Source organism: Dromaius novaehollandiae, chromosome W, assembly GCF_036370855.1.
Source record: "Dromaius novaehollandiae isolate bDroNov1 chromosome W, bDroNov1.hap1, whole genome shotgun sequence".
In the NCBI taxonomy this organism is placed as follows: Eukaryota; Metazoa; Chordata; class Aves; order Casuariiformes; family Dromaiidae; genus Dromaius; species Dromaius novaehollandiae.
This window is the reverse complement of record NC_088130.1, coordinates 47,783,528-47,801,665: the sequence shown is the minus strand read 5'-3', so window position 1 is coordinate 47,801,665 and position 18,138 is coordinate 47,783,528. Positions and strand designations below refer to the sequence as shown.

Below are 18,138 nucleotides of genomic sequence, written 5' to 3'. Positions count from 1 at the left end.
TCTGTGAAACCTTCATGGTCCCATTTGATTTCTGCTGTCACTTGGAGGGACAGGAACCCTTGAGGACCTTGGAAAAACCACACAGTTTCTCCCTCATTGGAGGCAAATTATGGCAAGTCCTTGCATCAAATATTCCTTTGAGATTGTTCCCTTCTCCTGCCCACTGAGCCATGTGCACAGGAATAAACCAGGGCCTATCTTCTTCTGGCCGTGTCTATTTTCACACCTCCAGAGTATGGCTGGGCTTAATCTTCCCTGGTGTCACTGAAACCAGTGGCAGAAGGATACATGCTTTCTAGGCAACATATGGTCTCTACTTTGTTTGAAATAATAATGAATCTGAAATACAAAAATTAACAGCTTTTAGTATGCAGTATTTGTTTGAACTGAGCTTCAGTCAAATTGTATCAGCACAAACTGGTAGGATTTTTCTTAAAATACAGTTTTTCAGTCTTGTTCATGACAAAAGAGCCAGATCTAACATTTTGACTGGACCCAGGGTTTGACTGAGCATAAGTAATGACCTCTTACCTTGGTGTCAGACAGAATCTATTCTGCTGATTTAAATAAACATCATCTGCTGTAGGTCTTAAAAGTCTGTGGCCTAGATTGGTATTAAGAAATGATTTGAGCATAACAGCTCACTTCAGTGTTGCTGCAAATAATTTATCAGGTAAGTTGCTTTCATTCCCTTGAGACAATCCACAAGTCTAACTTTATTTCATATACAAGAGGGTCTTTAGAAGTATCAGTTTAACCATAGGAAATTCAATCCCTATAAAGAATGCTAGCAATCTTTTTACTGTGAAAGCTTCATTTATATTATTCATATGCTAGAAATCTGAAAACTTGCTGAGAAAATTTTTTAGTTTCATACTGGTAACATTTAAATATGCCATTAGGTTCAGTTTATTTAGTAAAGCAGGAGTGCCAATTTGTTATAAAATCCAATTTTGTGGGTTGTCTTACCATTTAACATCACTGTGTAGCAAGCCAATAGCAAGAATGTCTGAATATGAAGTGGCTGAAATCCTAACTCTTCAACCTTACCACTTACTTCCCTACTGAAAGGACCTTTGGAAAGGGGATTGAAAACCTATTTTTCAGATATGGCTAGGTAAATCATCTCTTTGAGCACTCGAGGAAACAGTTACGTTTATAAAATAATATATTTATGCATGTGCACCATTCTGAGCCTAGGAAAGGGAGATTTATTGACCAGTTTCGCAGCGAGGCATGAGAGTAGCTGGATCCTGAATCTGGATAAATGATTTATTCTGGTGTTCTATGCAGTTAATTGGAGTTTGAGGATTATTCTTGATTTCAGTTTTTGTTTTAAAAATTGTTACTCCCGAGACACTCTTGAAAGACAGCTTTTCTGAAAAATTCTGTAATCTCCTCATTCTCCTCATAGTGCAGTATTAGCTAATCATATGACTAGTATTTTAAACACAGGGGAAAAAAAAAGAAATTCAGACAGAAATCGCAAAATCAAAAGACTCAACTGCCTTGTTTCTGATTAAAGTGTCAGCAAACTGGGGTTGATGATGCCTCATCCAGCATTTCTAGCCTGAACAGCGACAGTAGAAGGGGCCCTGCAATCTCCTCATGCAGCTGCACCAGGACCAAAGGTAACAAAAACTGAATGGCACAAGAATTCTTCAGTCTACCAGAAAATATTTCTCTAAAGCTGGTAAAGAGGATAACAAAGCTCAGATTTTTCAGGTCATTAATTTACTACATTTCCAAAGATACGCGAAGGAGAAAATAAGTCTTACCAAAGTCTTACCATAGAGTCTTGTCCAAGACACCCCAAGTTTAGCTATTTTGAGTTCATGTAGAGCTAAAGATTTATTTTTAAATCCAGTTTGGTAGAAACAACGTGTTTATCATATATGCATAGCTTAATAGCTTATGAAGCAGTTATAATGTTGTTGCTTGCAACAGTAAGGAACTGGATTTGATGACCCTCAGGTCCTTCTGGTCCCATTCCTAATTACATTTTTTCTCTTTTTTATTGCAGCCCAGAAGATGGTGAAATTCATCCTGAAATCTGTAGATTATACATCCAGTTGCAGTGTTGCTTAGAAATGTACACAACAGAAATGCTTAAGTCCATATGTTTGCTAGGATCCCTTCAGTTTCATCGGAAAGGTATTGAATTACACAAATATACAGATGCTAATTTAAACAAAAAACAGGGGTTTGGGGCATGCTTGGATATGCATTAAATGCACAGCACCAGACTGTAAAATCACCTATGCAACTGTAGCTTTTCAGCTTCTGCAAAAAGCTCTATTTCTATTGCATTATCATCATTCTTACCTAAGTGTTTCACATCAGGCATGTATCACTAATGTACTTGTGTAGTTCAGAAGTCTGAAATTAAAAGAAAGAAAAAAAGGTCCCAAACCAAAGGCTGTCATTACTCAGATTCCAGGGAGTAAGCTATCTTAGTCCTTTTATTAGAATAACTACTGCAAAATGGAAGGGTTTGAAAAATTCCAGTTCAGGCATATAACCATGTTTTGTTTCAGGTCAGGTTTCAACAATAATGTGTTTACTTTGTTATATGAGGTTTATAGGAGCTGTAGTCAGGATGCCCTGTGTCCATGTTTTTCTTCATAGGAGGATTTTTCCAGCCAAATTGTAATTCCAGTCATGCTCAGTAGTCAGAGGATGTCTGCAGGACAATATTTAAACTAGAAGGTAGCAAGGAGCTTGGCCAGTAACAGAGGCAGCCTAGCAACTTAAAATCCCTTTAAAAGTCCCTCTCATTTGTTATGTCATTGTTAAATAACTATTTCTCAAACTAAAGTTTTCTTTCTTTTTTGGTTCCTGCAGAAGAATCTGTTTTGTTCTGTCATTTTGAATTTACCACAGAAACAGTTTTGTTCCTAAGGGTTAAGTCTGAGAAAACGGCTAATTATCCCCATGTGAAACATTTTGTAACAGCCCTTCCAGAATACTGGTGTCTCTGTGCCTTATGAGTAGAATTAAGGCTTGGCAGGTCCAAGAGTTTACAGAGTTGAAGCTTGTCAGTTGGACCAGACATATGAATTTTATTCTCTCCAGAAAAATCTAGTCAGAATGGAGCAGGTTATAAACCTCCATAAATCACTTGCATATACTGAATGAAACTTTTTAGAGACTCTGTACAAAACACTGCACTTGCCATCTACATTACACAACTTCGGGAGCAGTTAAAATTCTCCAAAGTCTCTGAGTAAGGACAGACCTATATTAAAGACACAGCCTTCACCCCTCCTAGTCTGACAAAGGAAGTGTGAGAACACACGGATGACTTAGAGTAGTAATGACGTTCACCTCACTTTTCATATTACTGAGCAAGTAATCACAAATATTTTGGAAGACTGTCAACTGTCATTTTGCAGATGGGCTTCCTAAGACATAGCCATTGTATGCCAAGATAGAAGAAGCTACCAAAATTAGTCTGTTCTTTTTTTTCTTTTTAAGACAGATTGTGCTATATTTCCTAGCATTGGCAAGATTTGTCAAGGCACCTTGTGTAATTGCAGAGAGAGAGAGAGAGTAGTTTGAGGTGGCCTGAGTAACACAGAGATGTGCCTGTGGATGCAATGTGCCCCGTTTGCCTGTGCATTGAATCAACAGTTAAACTAAAGTTCTAACTATTAAATGACTAAAGTTAGGTAAGATGAGCTACAGCATTACAATATGGACCAACTTAGTTCCTATTCTGTTGTACTTTTGATATCCAGTGGTTCCTAATCTAAAAACTCATGGTAGCTCTTGTGCCATTGCTAAATGGAGTAACTTTTTTCCTGTATCTATGTAGAGATATCCACAGTAACCTGGCTGCAGGTTTCAGCCGAGTGACATTCAGCAAAGTTCATAATAGACAAAAGTTATATAATCACAGGGATTTGAATAAACTGAATTTTGGAACTTAGTCAATAAAATGTTGTGCTTATATATTAAATACTTGGGTATTCACAATGCCTTGAGGCACTATAAAGGGATCATGCAACAAGAGAAATACCAGTTAGATATTAAGAATTATTTTTTAACGGTGAAGGTAGCCAAACATTGGAACAGGCACCCAAGAGGCTCTGAAATCTCCAGCCTTGGAGACATTCACAACTCAAGCGGACAAGGCCATGGGTGACCTTATCTAAGTTGGCCCTGCTTTCAGGGGAGGGTTAAACCAGATGACCTCCCAAGGCCTCTTCCAAACTAATGCATTCTGTGATTCTGTATCTGCCAAAACGGACTATTTTACAAGGAGCAGAATGAACCTGCATTTTTCTTGAAATGCTTTACTTAATGAGAAAAGTACTGCAGTGTAGGCAAAAGTGCATAAATTTATCTCTAGGGATGAAAGAGCCAGTAATTTGACCATTACGAAGTATTTTGTGCTGTTGCTAGCATATAGCTTTTTTAGGTTTTCACCCGCATCTGAGTGATATTAAAACAAACATTCAGTTCGTTTTCCTTGCCTACAAAGAGTACTACCCTTTAGAAATTGTGAACATTTCCAGTATGTATTAACTTTGCTAAATTTATACATGCGTATGTCTATTGTTATTCCCTGCATGTGATTTCTTGCTGTATCTTGTAGCTCATTTTTGAAGGTAATATTTTCCATTTGAATGTAATATTTTCCATTTTCTAGCCCTCTTACCTGTTGGATAAGTAGTTTGTTGGGCTTTTTAAATCTCTCTGGAGATTTCAGCAAACTGTGTCCTCTACTTCAGAGCCAGCAGAGGTTCATGTAGAATAACATGCAGGCTGTTCTCGGCAACATGCAGCTAATAAATAATAATGTGGGTTCTGGTATCTTGACCAGACATTATCAAACAAACTATGGAACTGATAACTCTAAGGCAGTGAGCTGATGCTGATGCTCTTTTCCCAAGAGGCACTCAGCCAACACTCCCTACTGGGAACAGATGCTGTTTCATAAAACACCACACTACTATTTGAAGGGCTGAGCTCTGGTACTTTCACTGTCTTTCTCAGCACTGATCTGAGCTCTCCTTATCTTTCTGTGCTACTGAACAAACATTCCTACATATACTGTATCAAGCTTCCTGTACAGAAATTTCTTGCATATTTACAGTACTTCAGATTAACTTACTACTGTCATACAGCCTCTGTTATAAAAGTAAGACAGTCTATTATTTCTGTGAGATGTAACAGCCACAGTGGGGCCAACAGCCATAAATATTTCCAGCTGTGCTATGCAGTAAGTAAACTGAGGTAAGTGCTCTCTAATGAATTTATTTCTAAGATACACACACCACAAAACCCCAGTGTTGAAAACACATTATGACTGCAAAATTGGACATTCAGAACATCTGCAAATGACAGAATGAAACGTGCCTAAGTAGGGTTAATTCAACCTTTTTGTATGTACTAAGTTCTTGGTTACCTGATCGTATACTTCCTCACTTTCCTTTCCACCATCCCAAGAGTCCTGTTGGATTGAGACACATGCTAATATTTACTTGGGCAATCATCTGTGTTTTATTCTAATTGTTCAGTGTTATATGTTGTATTTATTGCACATAATTCTGTTCTAAAGGTAGAATCCTTCTGTTCCTCAGACTTTTCTCAGTAATTCATTCACTGATGAGTGTCTTCAGAACTGTCTTGGGTAGTGAGATAGTAACAATTTTCCCATTGCAAAGGAGGAACAAGGAGATTAAGCTAAAGATTGCTAATTTAGGATCTGAGACAGCAGCATACTTAGAGTAATCTCTCAGTAGTTTCAGTTGCATCTGTGAGTGCAGAGACTTCAAACTGGGCAACCAGAGAATGAGAAACATGTTGTCAGTAATTATTATGAGGAGCTGTGTATAGACAACTTGGCTAGAATCACATGAAAACTCTGGGGCAGAGGAAGGTACAGAGTCCAGTTTTCAGGTCAGCAGTTGAGTGTGTTAACTGTGAGGAACTCTCCTGTGCCTTCCTGCAGTCCCTAACATATAGCTTTAAAGGTCTTGCTGTCCCTTTTGTCATAACAGGGTGACTGTAGCAAATACCTATTGGCGGTATGGCAAATGGCAGCTCTTCTTCCAGGAAATCTTCTGAAATGTCTCACTGTGTTTGTTCACCAGTAGCATATTTCACCTAGCTTTCTTCTGCATCACTGTCATGCTCTAGCAGAACTTCTCTGGATAGCATCACTTCTCTCGGACTTCATCAAGGAACAGATCAGTTCACTTGCCTGGGACCTGGAGCTTCTCTCCTGGGCCTAGTTTTGCTTTATTTGTCTCCCTCAATTGTTAGAATTTGAATTAGCTTGAATAGCTTTACGCCTTAGGGAGCAGCATCACACACAGGTCTTCCACCTGGTAATACTTTTTTTAAAAATCTGAATTATAGTTTCATGGAAAGCAATATATTCTGGACAAGCTTTGGTACCTCTCTGAAGTGTTTACAAAATTCATCTCTAATTCCTTTAAATGTTATATGTCTACTTTATTGATCTTGCTTGTACATGTTCCCAACACCGACTATTCTTGTGATCAAATAAACAAACCCTGGCTTAGCTAGCAAGCTGCTAGAGGAAGCAGTTGGCATAATTTCTCTCTACAGAAGCTGCTGGCTGTGATGACCCTTTTTCCAAATAAATACTGAGGCTGTTTAGATCCCGCAGTGAGAAAACCCAGAATTACCTTAAAGTTCAGCATACATCAGTGTATTCTGTCACAAGTATTTCTGACTCAAAGATTTTCATTGATAATATAAAGGACCGCAGTGCATCTGAATGTGTAAAAATAGCAGATAAAAGAGCTTTGTTGATTCATATATCCACAATAATATCATCCCTTCATTATAAAAAAATGTAGAATATTATTATAATCACTGGATCATTATAGCATGTTACTGTGGAAGTATGTGTCACTGAAGTTTAGTGTCTATACATGTTTACAGAGAAACCATTACTTTCTTAGGATCATCTACAGATATAATTGGCTTGTTTGGTTATGCAAAAATGTATAACAGAAATATTAAAAATTCCAAAACTGCAAATTGCTAGCATGTTATTAGCTAGCTGTGCAGCATTTGTGCAAGGTACTCACTTTTCTAGTTTTGGGAGCAAGCACATATAACAGACCAAAGGTAAGAGAGGACAGAAATTTTGAAGGTTAAAATGAAGTGGAGGTATTTTCCAGACTCAAAACATGCTGTGAAAATAATTAAAGCTGCCATGTCATAGAAGTACAAGGCTTGAAACTGGTAACCATTTATACTGAGTTTGGACAAAGCAAGTCACTATTCATTTATACTCATAACAATATGTTATTCTTATGGTCCAGAATCAGGTGAACCCACTATGCTAGTTTGTAACTTACTGAAAAAGAAGTGTACAACCATAGAAAGGTAATTTTTGCTGTCAGTTACTCACACATAGCTCTGGTCATTTTAATAGAATTTGGGTGAATATCCATGAGCAAAATGAGTCCAGGATACATTAGGTTACACTTGCTTATATGAAATGCTCTCAAATTCTGATTTGTTTCCTGTGTTTTTTCCTAAATGAGGTGTTTATACATTAATAATTTCTCAGAATTAAATGCAAAATACTTTAATGCTTCTAACCACCACATTGTTAATTCTTCCCAAAAGTCTATTTGGAAGCCCTAATGAAAGGCTGAGTTAGCTAAAATCACAGTTCTGTCACTGTTACTGAGATGCATGGGCCCCTCTGACTTTATTAAACATAGCTGAGGACAGAAGGATACCACACTAGGATACCAGAGTGGTAGGTACCTGAAGAAATGCTATAAATACTTAAATAAGAAATGAAAGAATTGAGTCTAATGGAAAAATTATGTGTATGCATTATAGAAAGTATAAATTACACTTCTGTGATGTAAATTCAGACTGATCTCATTCCTGTATTGTTGGTTCATAAGACTAATACAGGCAAGTGTGTATCATGTACGGTAGAAAGTTTTACAAATTGAAGTTCATAATATAACTGTTGTTTTTCCATTATGCATTTTGTGATAACGTACATTTTCTTAAAATAGTGCCTAAAAGCCTTCAATAGCTTACCTTACAGATTAGAAAAAGAAACCTTGAATTCAGTGAAGGGATTTTTGTTTCATTTTGCTTTGTTTAAATTACATCCTATTTAGCATTTTGAAGAACATGAGAAGAATTGTTCAACTGATCTGCTGCAATCTCAGCATTCTATTTTAAAGACTGGCAGATATTTGTAAGCAAGAGGGATAAGGTGTGAGAGAGAAGAGAAGCACATACGTGTGGAGAAACAAGCACTTAAAATCCAGAGAATCACCCATTCTCATGTGGACGCTAGGAAGAGGCCAACATGAATATGCCAAAAACAGGCATGGAAGGAGGAAAACACAATATCCACTACAGCCTTATAGTTTTCCTTGATGATAATATTTCCACGGAGACAATCTCTGTGTTCTCCCAATTCCAACTATAACTCAAGGATTAAGTTCCTCAGATTGAGTTAACCATATTTGCAGCAACACATTTCTTCTTTCCTACAAGATTCTCTGCTATTTCCCATTGTATGTTGTCTTTTTCATTCATTTTATTTGTGTTCTAAAGCTTTGTATTTATTTTTAATTGCTAGGTTAGAAATCTGATACAAATGCTGCCTTCTTTTGAGAGATGGGTTCCCTCAGCTTAATTAAATTCTGTTATTCCCCTCAAAGATCTTTCCAGTTCATCTGGAGTGAAATCTAACTAGCTGTAAGGGACCTGTAATAATTTTTTTTTTCATTATGTAAGTTTTTCTGGGAAGCAGGTGATGATTAAGAGTAGGAGCACAGTGCAGTATGGCAGAAGCAAACACCACAGAGGTCACCACAGAGGCAGTAAGAAGCACAGCAGGTGAGTATGTCCTATAGCACCACGGTCATAGGTGATGTAGCCTTACTGGACAGATCATTTTTTACCCTCTTATTTATCCTCATTCAAGTTGGACCTTCAGCATTATTTAATTCAAGAGCCTTTCACTCCATAAGCAAATCTCTGCTTCTTAAAATAAAAGGACACTATGAATTAGAAGCTAGAAGACACAGAGTACATCAAGTGTGTGTTATATTAAAATTTCACCAGCAGTAAAAAAAGCCACTGCCTAGCCAACTGGCAAGAAGAGCAACTGCATGTGGACACCTCTGCAAGCAGTGTGCATGATCAAACTCCTGCTGAAATCAGTGAAAGTTCCTGACTATATTGAAAGTAAAATTTATGGCTCACATCTCTATATTAAGAAAGTGTGTTGTACAAAAGATATCCTTCCCCCCACTAGGATGAGAAAATTAAAGAGCTTTTATTTCCCTACAGTGTGTGCCATACAGTAGGAAATGTTGAGCCTGAGTCATAGACATTATTCAAGCGAAGCCTTTATTATTAGCTGACTTTTAACTGTTTTCAAGTGATTGAGCAGATGCTCTGAAATTCAAGGCTTCATGAACTGTTCACAGTACAACAAAATTACTGGTAAAGAGCTCTTTTTGGTTGAAAGGAAATCTGTGCTGCTCGTTCTGTTAACCTGCAGGAGCTTGCCTTTGTGCTAACCAACAGAACAATGCAGGCTCTGGACTTCTGTTCTCAAGTTGGGAAAAAGAATCGTTATTGTTTCTGTTGAAACACCCTTCACATCTATAGATGCGCTGAAGGATGCATATATAGACAGGGTCGTTCTTGACGGCGTGTCACCAAAGGTCAGGTCAGTTTCAACATAACACTTCCAAATCACAGCAGAATTAACTAACATGCAGTGCTAGCAAGAGCATCTTGTATTCTGTGACCTCAGTGACAAATCAAATAGTTTTCCCAGGGTAACCCTCTTTTACAAAAAAGCTGTAAGTGAGAGATATTGTGTTATGGGCTTCTTGTACTGGAAGAAGTAATGAATAATGAAGCTTACCCAAATGAACAATTAAAACTGTATATTAAGATCTATGTTAAAAAACAGCATAAGCTGCAGTTGCCACCAGAAATAATTTGAAAGTTGCACCTAAAAGGTGATAGATACACAATAAAAAATACAATCTGGGAAACAGGCTTAGGCTGCTGTTCCACAAGCAACGGAGTCAACATATGAGCTTGTTGCCACCAAAAAGGTCTTGATCTCTTTCTCTGTATTTCTGCCCTCATCTTACCTTCACTTCTTCCTCCCTTCCACTGCTTCTGGCCATATCATCACCCCCATCCTCTGTCACTTGCTCTGGAGCATGCTTGGTTCTTTACTCACCCCATTTAACTCACTGAAACAACAGAAAACTTTTCACTTTTTATTTTTCTTTTTGTGGAGGTAATCTTCTACCGCTTGATGGGTTCACCTGGCTCACAGAGGGATTTGGCAAAGCCAAAGTTAGCAGTAGGTGCCAAAATAAGCAGCAGAGAAAGGACGAAGGACACCATTTTTCAATGATAAATTGTTACGTCACATCATCTCTTGGCATCATACAGTTAGATGACTTTTGGGGAGGAGGTATAATGCAGGGAAAAGGATACTGCACTGACTTTAAAGGATAATGAAAACATTAGGCAAAGATCTCTTGCAGTATAAGTAATGTCTAGTTGGACATTCAGACAATGAGTAGCTGAGAATTTTTCAACAAAGAAATACTTTATCAAAATATAACAGTTCAAAGAACCTGCTGAAACAGGTTTTTTCAGATCCAGGAGTTTCTAGTTTAAAGAAAAACAAGAGAAAGTTAATAGCCTGACAGCTCAGATACTGATTTGTGATGTGGGAGAGTAGTATAGCATGGTCTTAGTCTCTAATGCCCCAGAACGATGGGATAACCACTAGACTCTGGTCCTTCCTGTTCTTTTCAAACCTTATAGGAAGTGCTCAGGTTTGTCCTGAGCAAATTTCTGAAAATTGAAAATTTCTGAAATAGCAAAAACTGTGAAATGAAAGAACACCTCCTACTCAACTTCTCAGTACCACTGGTTTAAACACTATTTTCTCTTTTTTTACAAGGCTTTATTCATTTTTTTGTGAGATTGTTTGAGCTATTTCATTAGACAACAAAGAGGGGGAAAACTACCCTCTCTGTAAGCGATCCATTTTGAAATTTCTCATTTAAATGAGGTATACAAAAAGAATGTGTCCCATCCAATACTTAGTACCAGGGCTGTACTTGCCACTACAGACAAAGAATAGCCACAGGCTGTCCATGGGGAGTTTGCAAGGATACTAACTAATCTCACTAATAACTCTCTTGCGTTCGGCACTATCATGGCCTACATCCTACAGCCCATTCTCTCCCTGACAAAAGCCCTGGCAGATCTGGCGTGAAGTCCCCAAAGAGTTCCAACATGGCCTGTATTTTCATAGAGTAAGCATGAATTGGGCAAGTGTAAGTATGCAAATTCGGAATATGCAATGTATCGAGTTGTGAGTGGTGGCAGCTATGTATTGCTATCAACCTCATCAAGTGCAAAACTGCACATTATCGTCTTTTATTTTTCCATAGTACTGCAGTGAGTAACACTGAAAGACATGGATTACAATGTTCTCTATTATCAAAGCTTTTGATATTGCTTTCAGAAGATATACTCCAGTTACCTATTTATTTTGTTCTCTTTTGTCCTCTGGTTCTTATTTTCTGTGTCACATGTGAGCCACTGGAGTTTAAGGGAAACTCTTCATAATATTTACTGAACAAAATCCCAAGCTCAGCACATGCCTGTGTGGGCTTCCTCTTAGTCCTGTTTGGCAGAAGTAACATGGACCATACAGCAGCACTCTGATGAGCAGACTGGTCTGGTCCACTCTCTTTTCTCTGAACAGTTCTTATTTGGAGTTAGCATTCACAACTCTTTCTCTTCATTTACGCTGGGCAGGATCAAGCCCAAAACATTAATGATATAATCTGAGTATATCTTTTAATTAAAAAATAATAGAGATATATGTTTTGTTTCAATATTTTAAAGGAAAAGAGCTTTGTGCACCACCCAAGATCCTAGACACTAAAGTGGAGGAGAGTTCTGAAGTACCTATTTTAGAAGACACGTCATCATCTCCAACAGATATTCAACAGCATTTATGGCAAGTTTCCACAGATATTGAGAACACTGACAGGTATCTGTAGCACTTTATTCCTAAATAAAACAAATTTCTGTCTAGAGTTTATTTAATCTTTTCCAATTAGGCAGCCAGTGTTGTTACTATAGGTGTTTGTAAATTATGGCCTGTTTAACATTTTTGTTGTATTTAACACGCCTAAAAGCAATATCTGTAAGAAGGGCAAAGAGAAGTGACATTCTTACTTTGGTTAATTACCAGAAGGAACTACTGCCAAAAACAAAGGGCAGAAAATTATAGTGCTAAAAGAGAGAGAGTTTTTGTCTCATCTTAACAGGTTTCTGGTTTTGTACCTGAAATATGCTGCCTGCAGTTTTGCATTCTTAAACCAAAGGCACAGAAACTAGTTCATATCAGCTGTTTCTGCCCATAGTTACACATGTGGAAGGCTCAGGAGTGGAGGGGAAAATCATCCAAAGGTATATCAAAGTGGACTTTAATTCTCTTGACTGTCCAGGTGAAACAAAACTGAGACCCTCTGGTAGGGAGTAATCCTGATGGCCAGCATGTATTTACTTCTATAAAATAAAGTTCTGTTCTACTAAGAGGGTAACTCAGAGAATAGAACTGAGCAGTAAGACAGTCATGCTGCTTCACTTCCAAGACGCATATCATATGTAGATGAATGAGGCAGGACCACATTATCTTTAAATCCTGAAAGCCTTAAGACATCAGAAGCCCACCCACAAAATTACTGGTCTGTCACCTATCTGTAAAACAGGAACCTTTTTACAACTTCCATCCTCTTTCAGAGCATATCCATATGTAACCTGCTTTGTGAGATGGTATTTTGTTACTGTACTTTCCATCTTCTGCCTTCTAAAATTTTAGCAAATTCCACGCCAACGTCCTCCTAAGAGGGGCCAGAATGAAATCCTTGTTACCTAAAATTTTCTCTTAATCCATAGGGAGCTTAAGTGACATGGATTAACTACATGTATAATAATTTCTTACTTTTTAAAACACTGACCACATTCATGGTACAAGCTACAAAATGCCGATAATTATATTAGCAGTAGTACTGGCCAGTGCTAGTTGTAATGCATATTGAGTATTTTGCCACTAAGATCACATTGTGCCCACCAACTCATTTAATATGGAATACTTGAGATGCAGAAAAGATAACAAATTTGGACTAGAAAGCTACCAGTTACAATCAGGCTGACCTAAAATTCTTCCCTTATTAAATTTACTGTCCTTTATTTTGGTAGGCATCTCCTGATACATTTGAACCAAGTGCTTGCCCAATAGATTTTTATATTATTTAATTTGGGTTTTTATTCCATTAGTTCAGCATACAAAACAATACTGTGAACTATCCCCTATTGTGAGTCTTCAGCTGCTGTTCTGTTGTATTCCTTTTAAATTTGTTTCTGCAGAGATATGAGAGAAATGAAAAACCTTTTAAGCAAACTCAGGGAGACTATGCCTTTACCACTGAAAAATCAAGGTAGGTTTTCTATTTTCTTCATGTAAGGTAAATTAAGATCATTAAAGATTTTGGCTTCCATTAGATATGGAAAATATGTTTTCTGTAGAAGTTACAGAACGAAAAATCCAGGTGAAATCCTTTCCCCACTGATTCAGTAGTGCCAGAATTTAATATGTGAACTTTGTCCTCTTGAGTTTCACTTGCGAACACTATACTTCAGAGTACTGAATTTTGGATGTTTATAGATATGGTATCTACAGATAAAATAACAGACTTCTGGGGAGATAAGGCAGCAGTACAACTAATTCCCTATCTGAGGCGGCATTTTTTTTCAAATGTAATGATGGCATAAATTGCACAGACTATGATAGGGATCATGCTGCATGATGGAGTTTACTTTACCCCTGCAAGGGTTGTAGCATCTGTATTATGACTCAAGGATAACAAGACACTGACCCTACGCAGGGATACCTGCCTTGAGGCTGGTAACACCTTGCTTTACCCAGTAGCCAGGTATGAGGCACCCTATACAAATGCACAGGGGCCCATTCATCCTGAATAATTTATTTAGGAATGGGCCTTCATTTTTTGGTCCAGCAGTCTCATATATTCCACATCTGCAGGCACTTTCTTTCTCCATGTGAACAACATTAAAAAGATAATCATTTTCCTTTTTGTTTTCTTCCTGATAACGTGTTTTTCCTTAAGTGCTGCATACTCTTGATGAAGTATGATGAAGTATGCCTAATGTGTCCTAGATCTTGTCCTGAGGAACTAAGCAGTCTAACATTCATCGTAATATAGTAAAAGATCAATACAGAATGGGTGAATTCATTATAGAAGTAAGTCTATGGCAGGGACAGATTGAGTGGAAATTATTTGGAAAGAGAAACGGAATCACACTTAAGATACATGATGCAGATATGCCATTGTAAAAGAATGAAAAAATGCCATGAAGTCTATGCCTAGCCTAGAAAAAAGGAGCATGGTGGAAATAAGGACAGAAAAGACAAATTTGGGTGGGTATAAAACACATAGAAACTTGAATTCAGAACAGAGAGAAAGGCACACAGAACGCTTCCCTGCAGGTGACCGTACAGTCCTTCAAAAATGGCCTGAAAATCAGTGATCATCTGTGCAGCAGGCTGGGAGACATGTGTCAGCCAGAGAGTTTAAAGCTCTATGACACGCACCAGGATCAGAGAATCACAAATGGTATTTCTGCTGCTCCCACAGAGTCCAGCTATGATCACAGTTTACAGCTGACCTCAGAGAATTGATGCTTCAGGAGTGGACAGTCATACGTATTATTGACACAGGAGTTAAAACTACAAAATATTCCAAGACCTTTAATTAATTAAAGCTAGAGGAAAGTATAAGAAAATAGAACAAACAAACGAACAACAACATTATAGGTAATTAATATGGTCTGGACTCAAATTTGTACATATGTATGAATTACAAGCACGGTTTATAAGAATGATTATGAGATGACTGAATGCTGTTGAATGAGTCGATCTTTATAAGACTTGATCCTGCTTTCAATTAAATTAGCAAGTGTTTTGCCATTGATTTCAGTGAGAACCAGAACTTACGGTTGCAAGCCCAAACAAACTTCACATAATGTTACTGACTACTCAGAGATCTGCTTGAATAATTGTTTTTTGCATAGAATTCTCTTTCACAATTTAAGTGGCAACAGGAAAGTTACTATGCTAAGAAGTTTAGTTGATGTGGTTTGTGAACTTAATGGTCACATTATTAAATGTTGTCTTACCTAAGTTTTTATACTTAAGTATTTGTATTACAATAGTGTCTGGAGCCTCCAATCAAAACTAGGTCCTCAATGTATCAAGAATAGGAACATAATGAGATATAGTTCTTAGCCTGAAACTCTGCTTGAAGATGGAAAGTAAATTCTAAAGAATTTTTGAGACAGTTTGCTGACAGGGCACAAATTAACATAATTATAGGCACTAATATATATGTTCTGTATGAATTTAAAAGGAGTTAATATACAAGGTAGAAAGCTAACCAGAAGCAGGGATAGCAAATTGTGCTAACTTTCCAAGGAGAGTACTTTTAATCTTCATGTGCCAAGATGTTGTGATCTTGGAGTTTTAAATTGAAATTCTCACTGATGTGCACAAATGGCACTCAGTATTTTCTTTCATCTTTAAAGTAAGCCAGAATTTAAGCTTAGGTTGTCAAACTTGCATATCTGCAATTAGGATCTCAAGACTATTGTGCTTTGGGTTTTAGTTGTTGCCTAATATTATTCATCAAGCAGGAATATTTTGGTTTAGGTTTCTCAGCCCTGGAGGTATAATTTCATTAAGGTTTTGTCATTGAACTGATATTCCTCATGCCAAAATTTATATTGCATTTTCATGGAGTCCTGATAATTGGCATTTTAAGACCCTTATTCTAATACAGAAAATTCAGTTTATTTGCTATGTGCCTAGAACAATGGTGCCTACTACTTGATCTTGTAGGTGCTGCGAGGACACACAAAGATACAAACTCTTGTTTATGTACGTGTGTGTGTGTGTACGTGTGTGTGTTTGTGTGTTTATGTAATTGTATTAAAATTGGGGTTTTTTCCGTCACAGATGATAGCAGCCTCCTAAATTTGACTCCTTACCCATTAGTAAGAAGACGGAAGCGAAGATTCTTTGGACTGTGTTGTCTTGTCTCCAGTTAGAAGATTAAGTACAGAAATGATGAGAAAATCGTAACTTTGATTAAACCACTATCATTTGAGCGCTGCAAAGATGAACATTACTACTCTTGATTATAAAGTATATTTTCTACGCTAGCCTGTTCCTTTTTCTCTTCTGCTCCATCCCCCTTTTCAAAATAGAGTTTTAACAATTTAAAGTTATAGTGTTCAAGAACCAGTTGTGGAACAAATCTAGAATAACTAAGAATGTTTCTAAAACTTTTTAAAGTATGTTTTGCATGCTTAAATGGCTCAGAGAAAGACACATGAATTATGGTTAATAGATCATTTTTAAGTTTTTATTGTTTGAACTGCAGCTAAAACTTTGTGCATAGTACAGTACTCTTATTAGTATCACATTAAAACAGTCTTTAAGCATAGAAAGCTATTTAATAGCAAAGTATTGAAGTTCTAAACCGTTTAGACAATATTGTAACAGAATTTGCACAAAATCTACAGTTGCTTTTTGTGCTCTCATTCATATTTAGTCTTCCACTCTATCTCAATCTAAAGGCTTCATAGAAAAGTATCTTAATTTATGATACACAAACCGTATATAAAAATATTTAGATCTTGTAAATACAGAGAAATCATAATATCTACATACTGTACAATGCATAGAAATAATAAATTTCCTTTTAAGCCAGTGGTATCTCTCCAGCCTTTTGGAAAAAAAATAAGTACTTTATTAAAAGCAGGTGTAGTAAAATAAACAGTTACCCTACAATGTACAACATACCACTAACCCATTTTGTTTCCAATAGAATTTAAAGCATGGTATCTGCATATCACTAACTATTAACTCTTACAGGGCATGCCAGAATTAGCTCAGATTGTAAGATATTAAACATTTTACATTGTTAATAAAGTTTTTTATTTAAATTAAGTGTTGCCTTGTTTCTAGTTATATTGCCAGAATATCTCTTTTTTCTAATCTTATCATCAGGATACTATACAAAGTTTGGTAATTTTTTTCATTTCAAGATGTATTTTTAAAAAGACAGACAAAAAATTACGATGAACTTATAAATGCTAGAATGACAGCTAGTAGCAGTGATAGACACAGGTATGTCAGTCTCACTGTACTGATGTTTCAGGGCGACAGGCAAGACATCAGAACTAAACTTGTGCTGGACTGCAACACTATGGAACCTGGACATTGTGCAACACCATGAAACACACAAAAACCTGTAGCTACCATGCAGGGTAGGTCACCTTACTCCTTGCAGCCAGTAATAATATGAGCCCTTCTGCCACTCTGCTATGACCCAGCATGTTAACAGGAACCAAAATCTTTTTTTTTTTTTTTTTTTTTTTTTCATAAGGGTTTAGTGGTGATTAAAATGGAATTGTTTCCTTGTCATAGAAAACACCCATACAGTTATATCCTCCGTGTATTTTTTGGAGGATGTTAATACATTTCCAAAAGCAGTTATCAGGGACATGTATTCACTGAACTATACTTAGCAGCACTTAAGTTTGTTTTGACTGATTTTTCTTACCGTATATTTTTCCTGGAATACTGTTTGCTGAAAAAGGAAGAAAATACCTACATTGTAGAAATACTAGTGCAGTGTCTGCAGCAAAGCCCAAAAATTGAGTTCTAATTTAATCCCAAAAGGGAAAAGCAGGAATTTGTCTTTCTGAACAGTGATCTGATACTGTGGAAACGGTTTGTAAAACCCACTGAGTGAACAAGACCTTGCATACTTACTCTGCACTCCTCTGTCCAACAAACTAGACACCAAACCCCTGTCCCAGAGCCAGCCTTAAATAAAGCAAAGCCCTGAGCAAGATCTGTGAGAGGCTGGGCCCATCTCCATTCTTTCTGTGTCCGTCTAACTCTCACCTTTGGCATTGATCCCTGACCACCTGTGCCACCCTCCTAAACACTGAGGACTCTCTCTC

General features: G+C 37.1%; 1 protein-coding gene across 2 annotated transcripts in view; it reads left to right on the top strand.

Moving 5' to 3' along the window:
• RGS7BP (regulator of G protein signaling 7 binding protein) overlaps nt 1-17,116 on the top strand; it is a 44,106-nt gene extending 26,990 nt beyond the window's left edge. Inside the window, exons 3-7 of one of the 2 annotated variants that reach the window (XR_010385483.1) lie at nt 2,024-2,154; nt 11,926-12,073; nt 13,456-13,526; nt 14,745-14,923; nt 16,121-17,116. Coding sequence is in view for 1 of the 2 variants with exons in the window: in XM_064499715.1 (XP_064355785.1) it covers nt 2,024-2,154; nt 11,926-12,073; nt 13,456-13,526; nt 16,121-16,212 (442 nt within the window). In the remaining variant the exon portion in view is untranslated. The remainder of the gene's footprint in view (nt 1-2,023; nt 2,155-11,925; nt 12,074-13,455; nt 13,527-14,744; nt 14,924-16,120) is intronic. The other variant, XM_064499715.1, reaches the window with a different exon arrangement.
• The last annotated feature ends 1,022 nt before the right edge of the window (nt 17,117-18,138 follow it).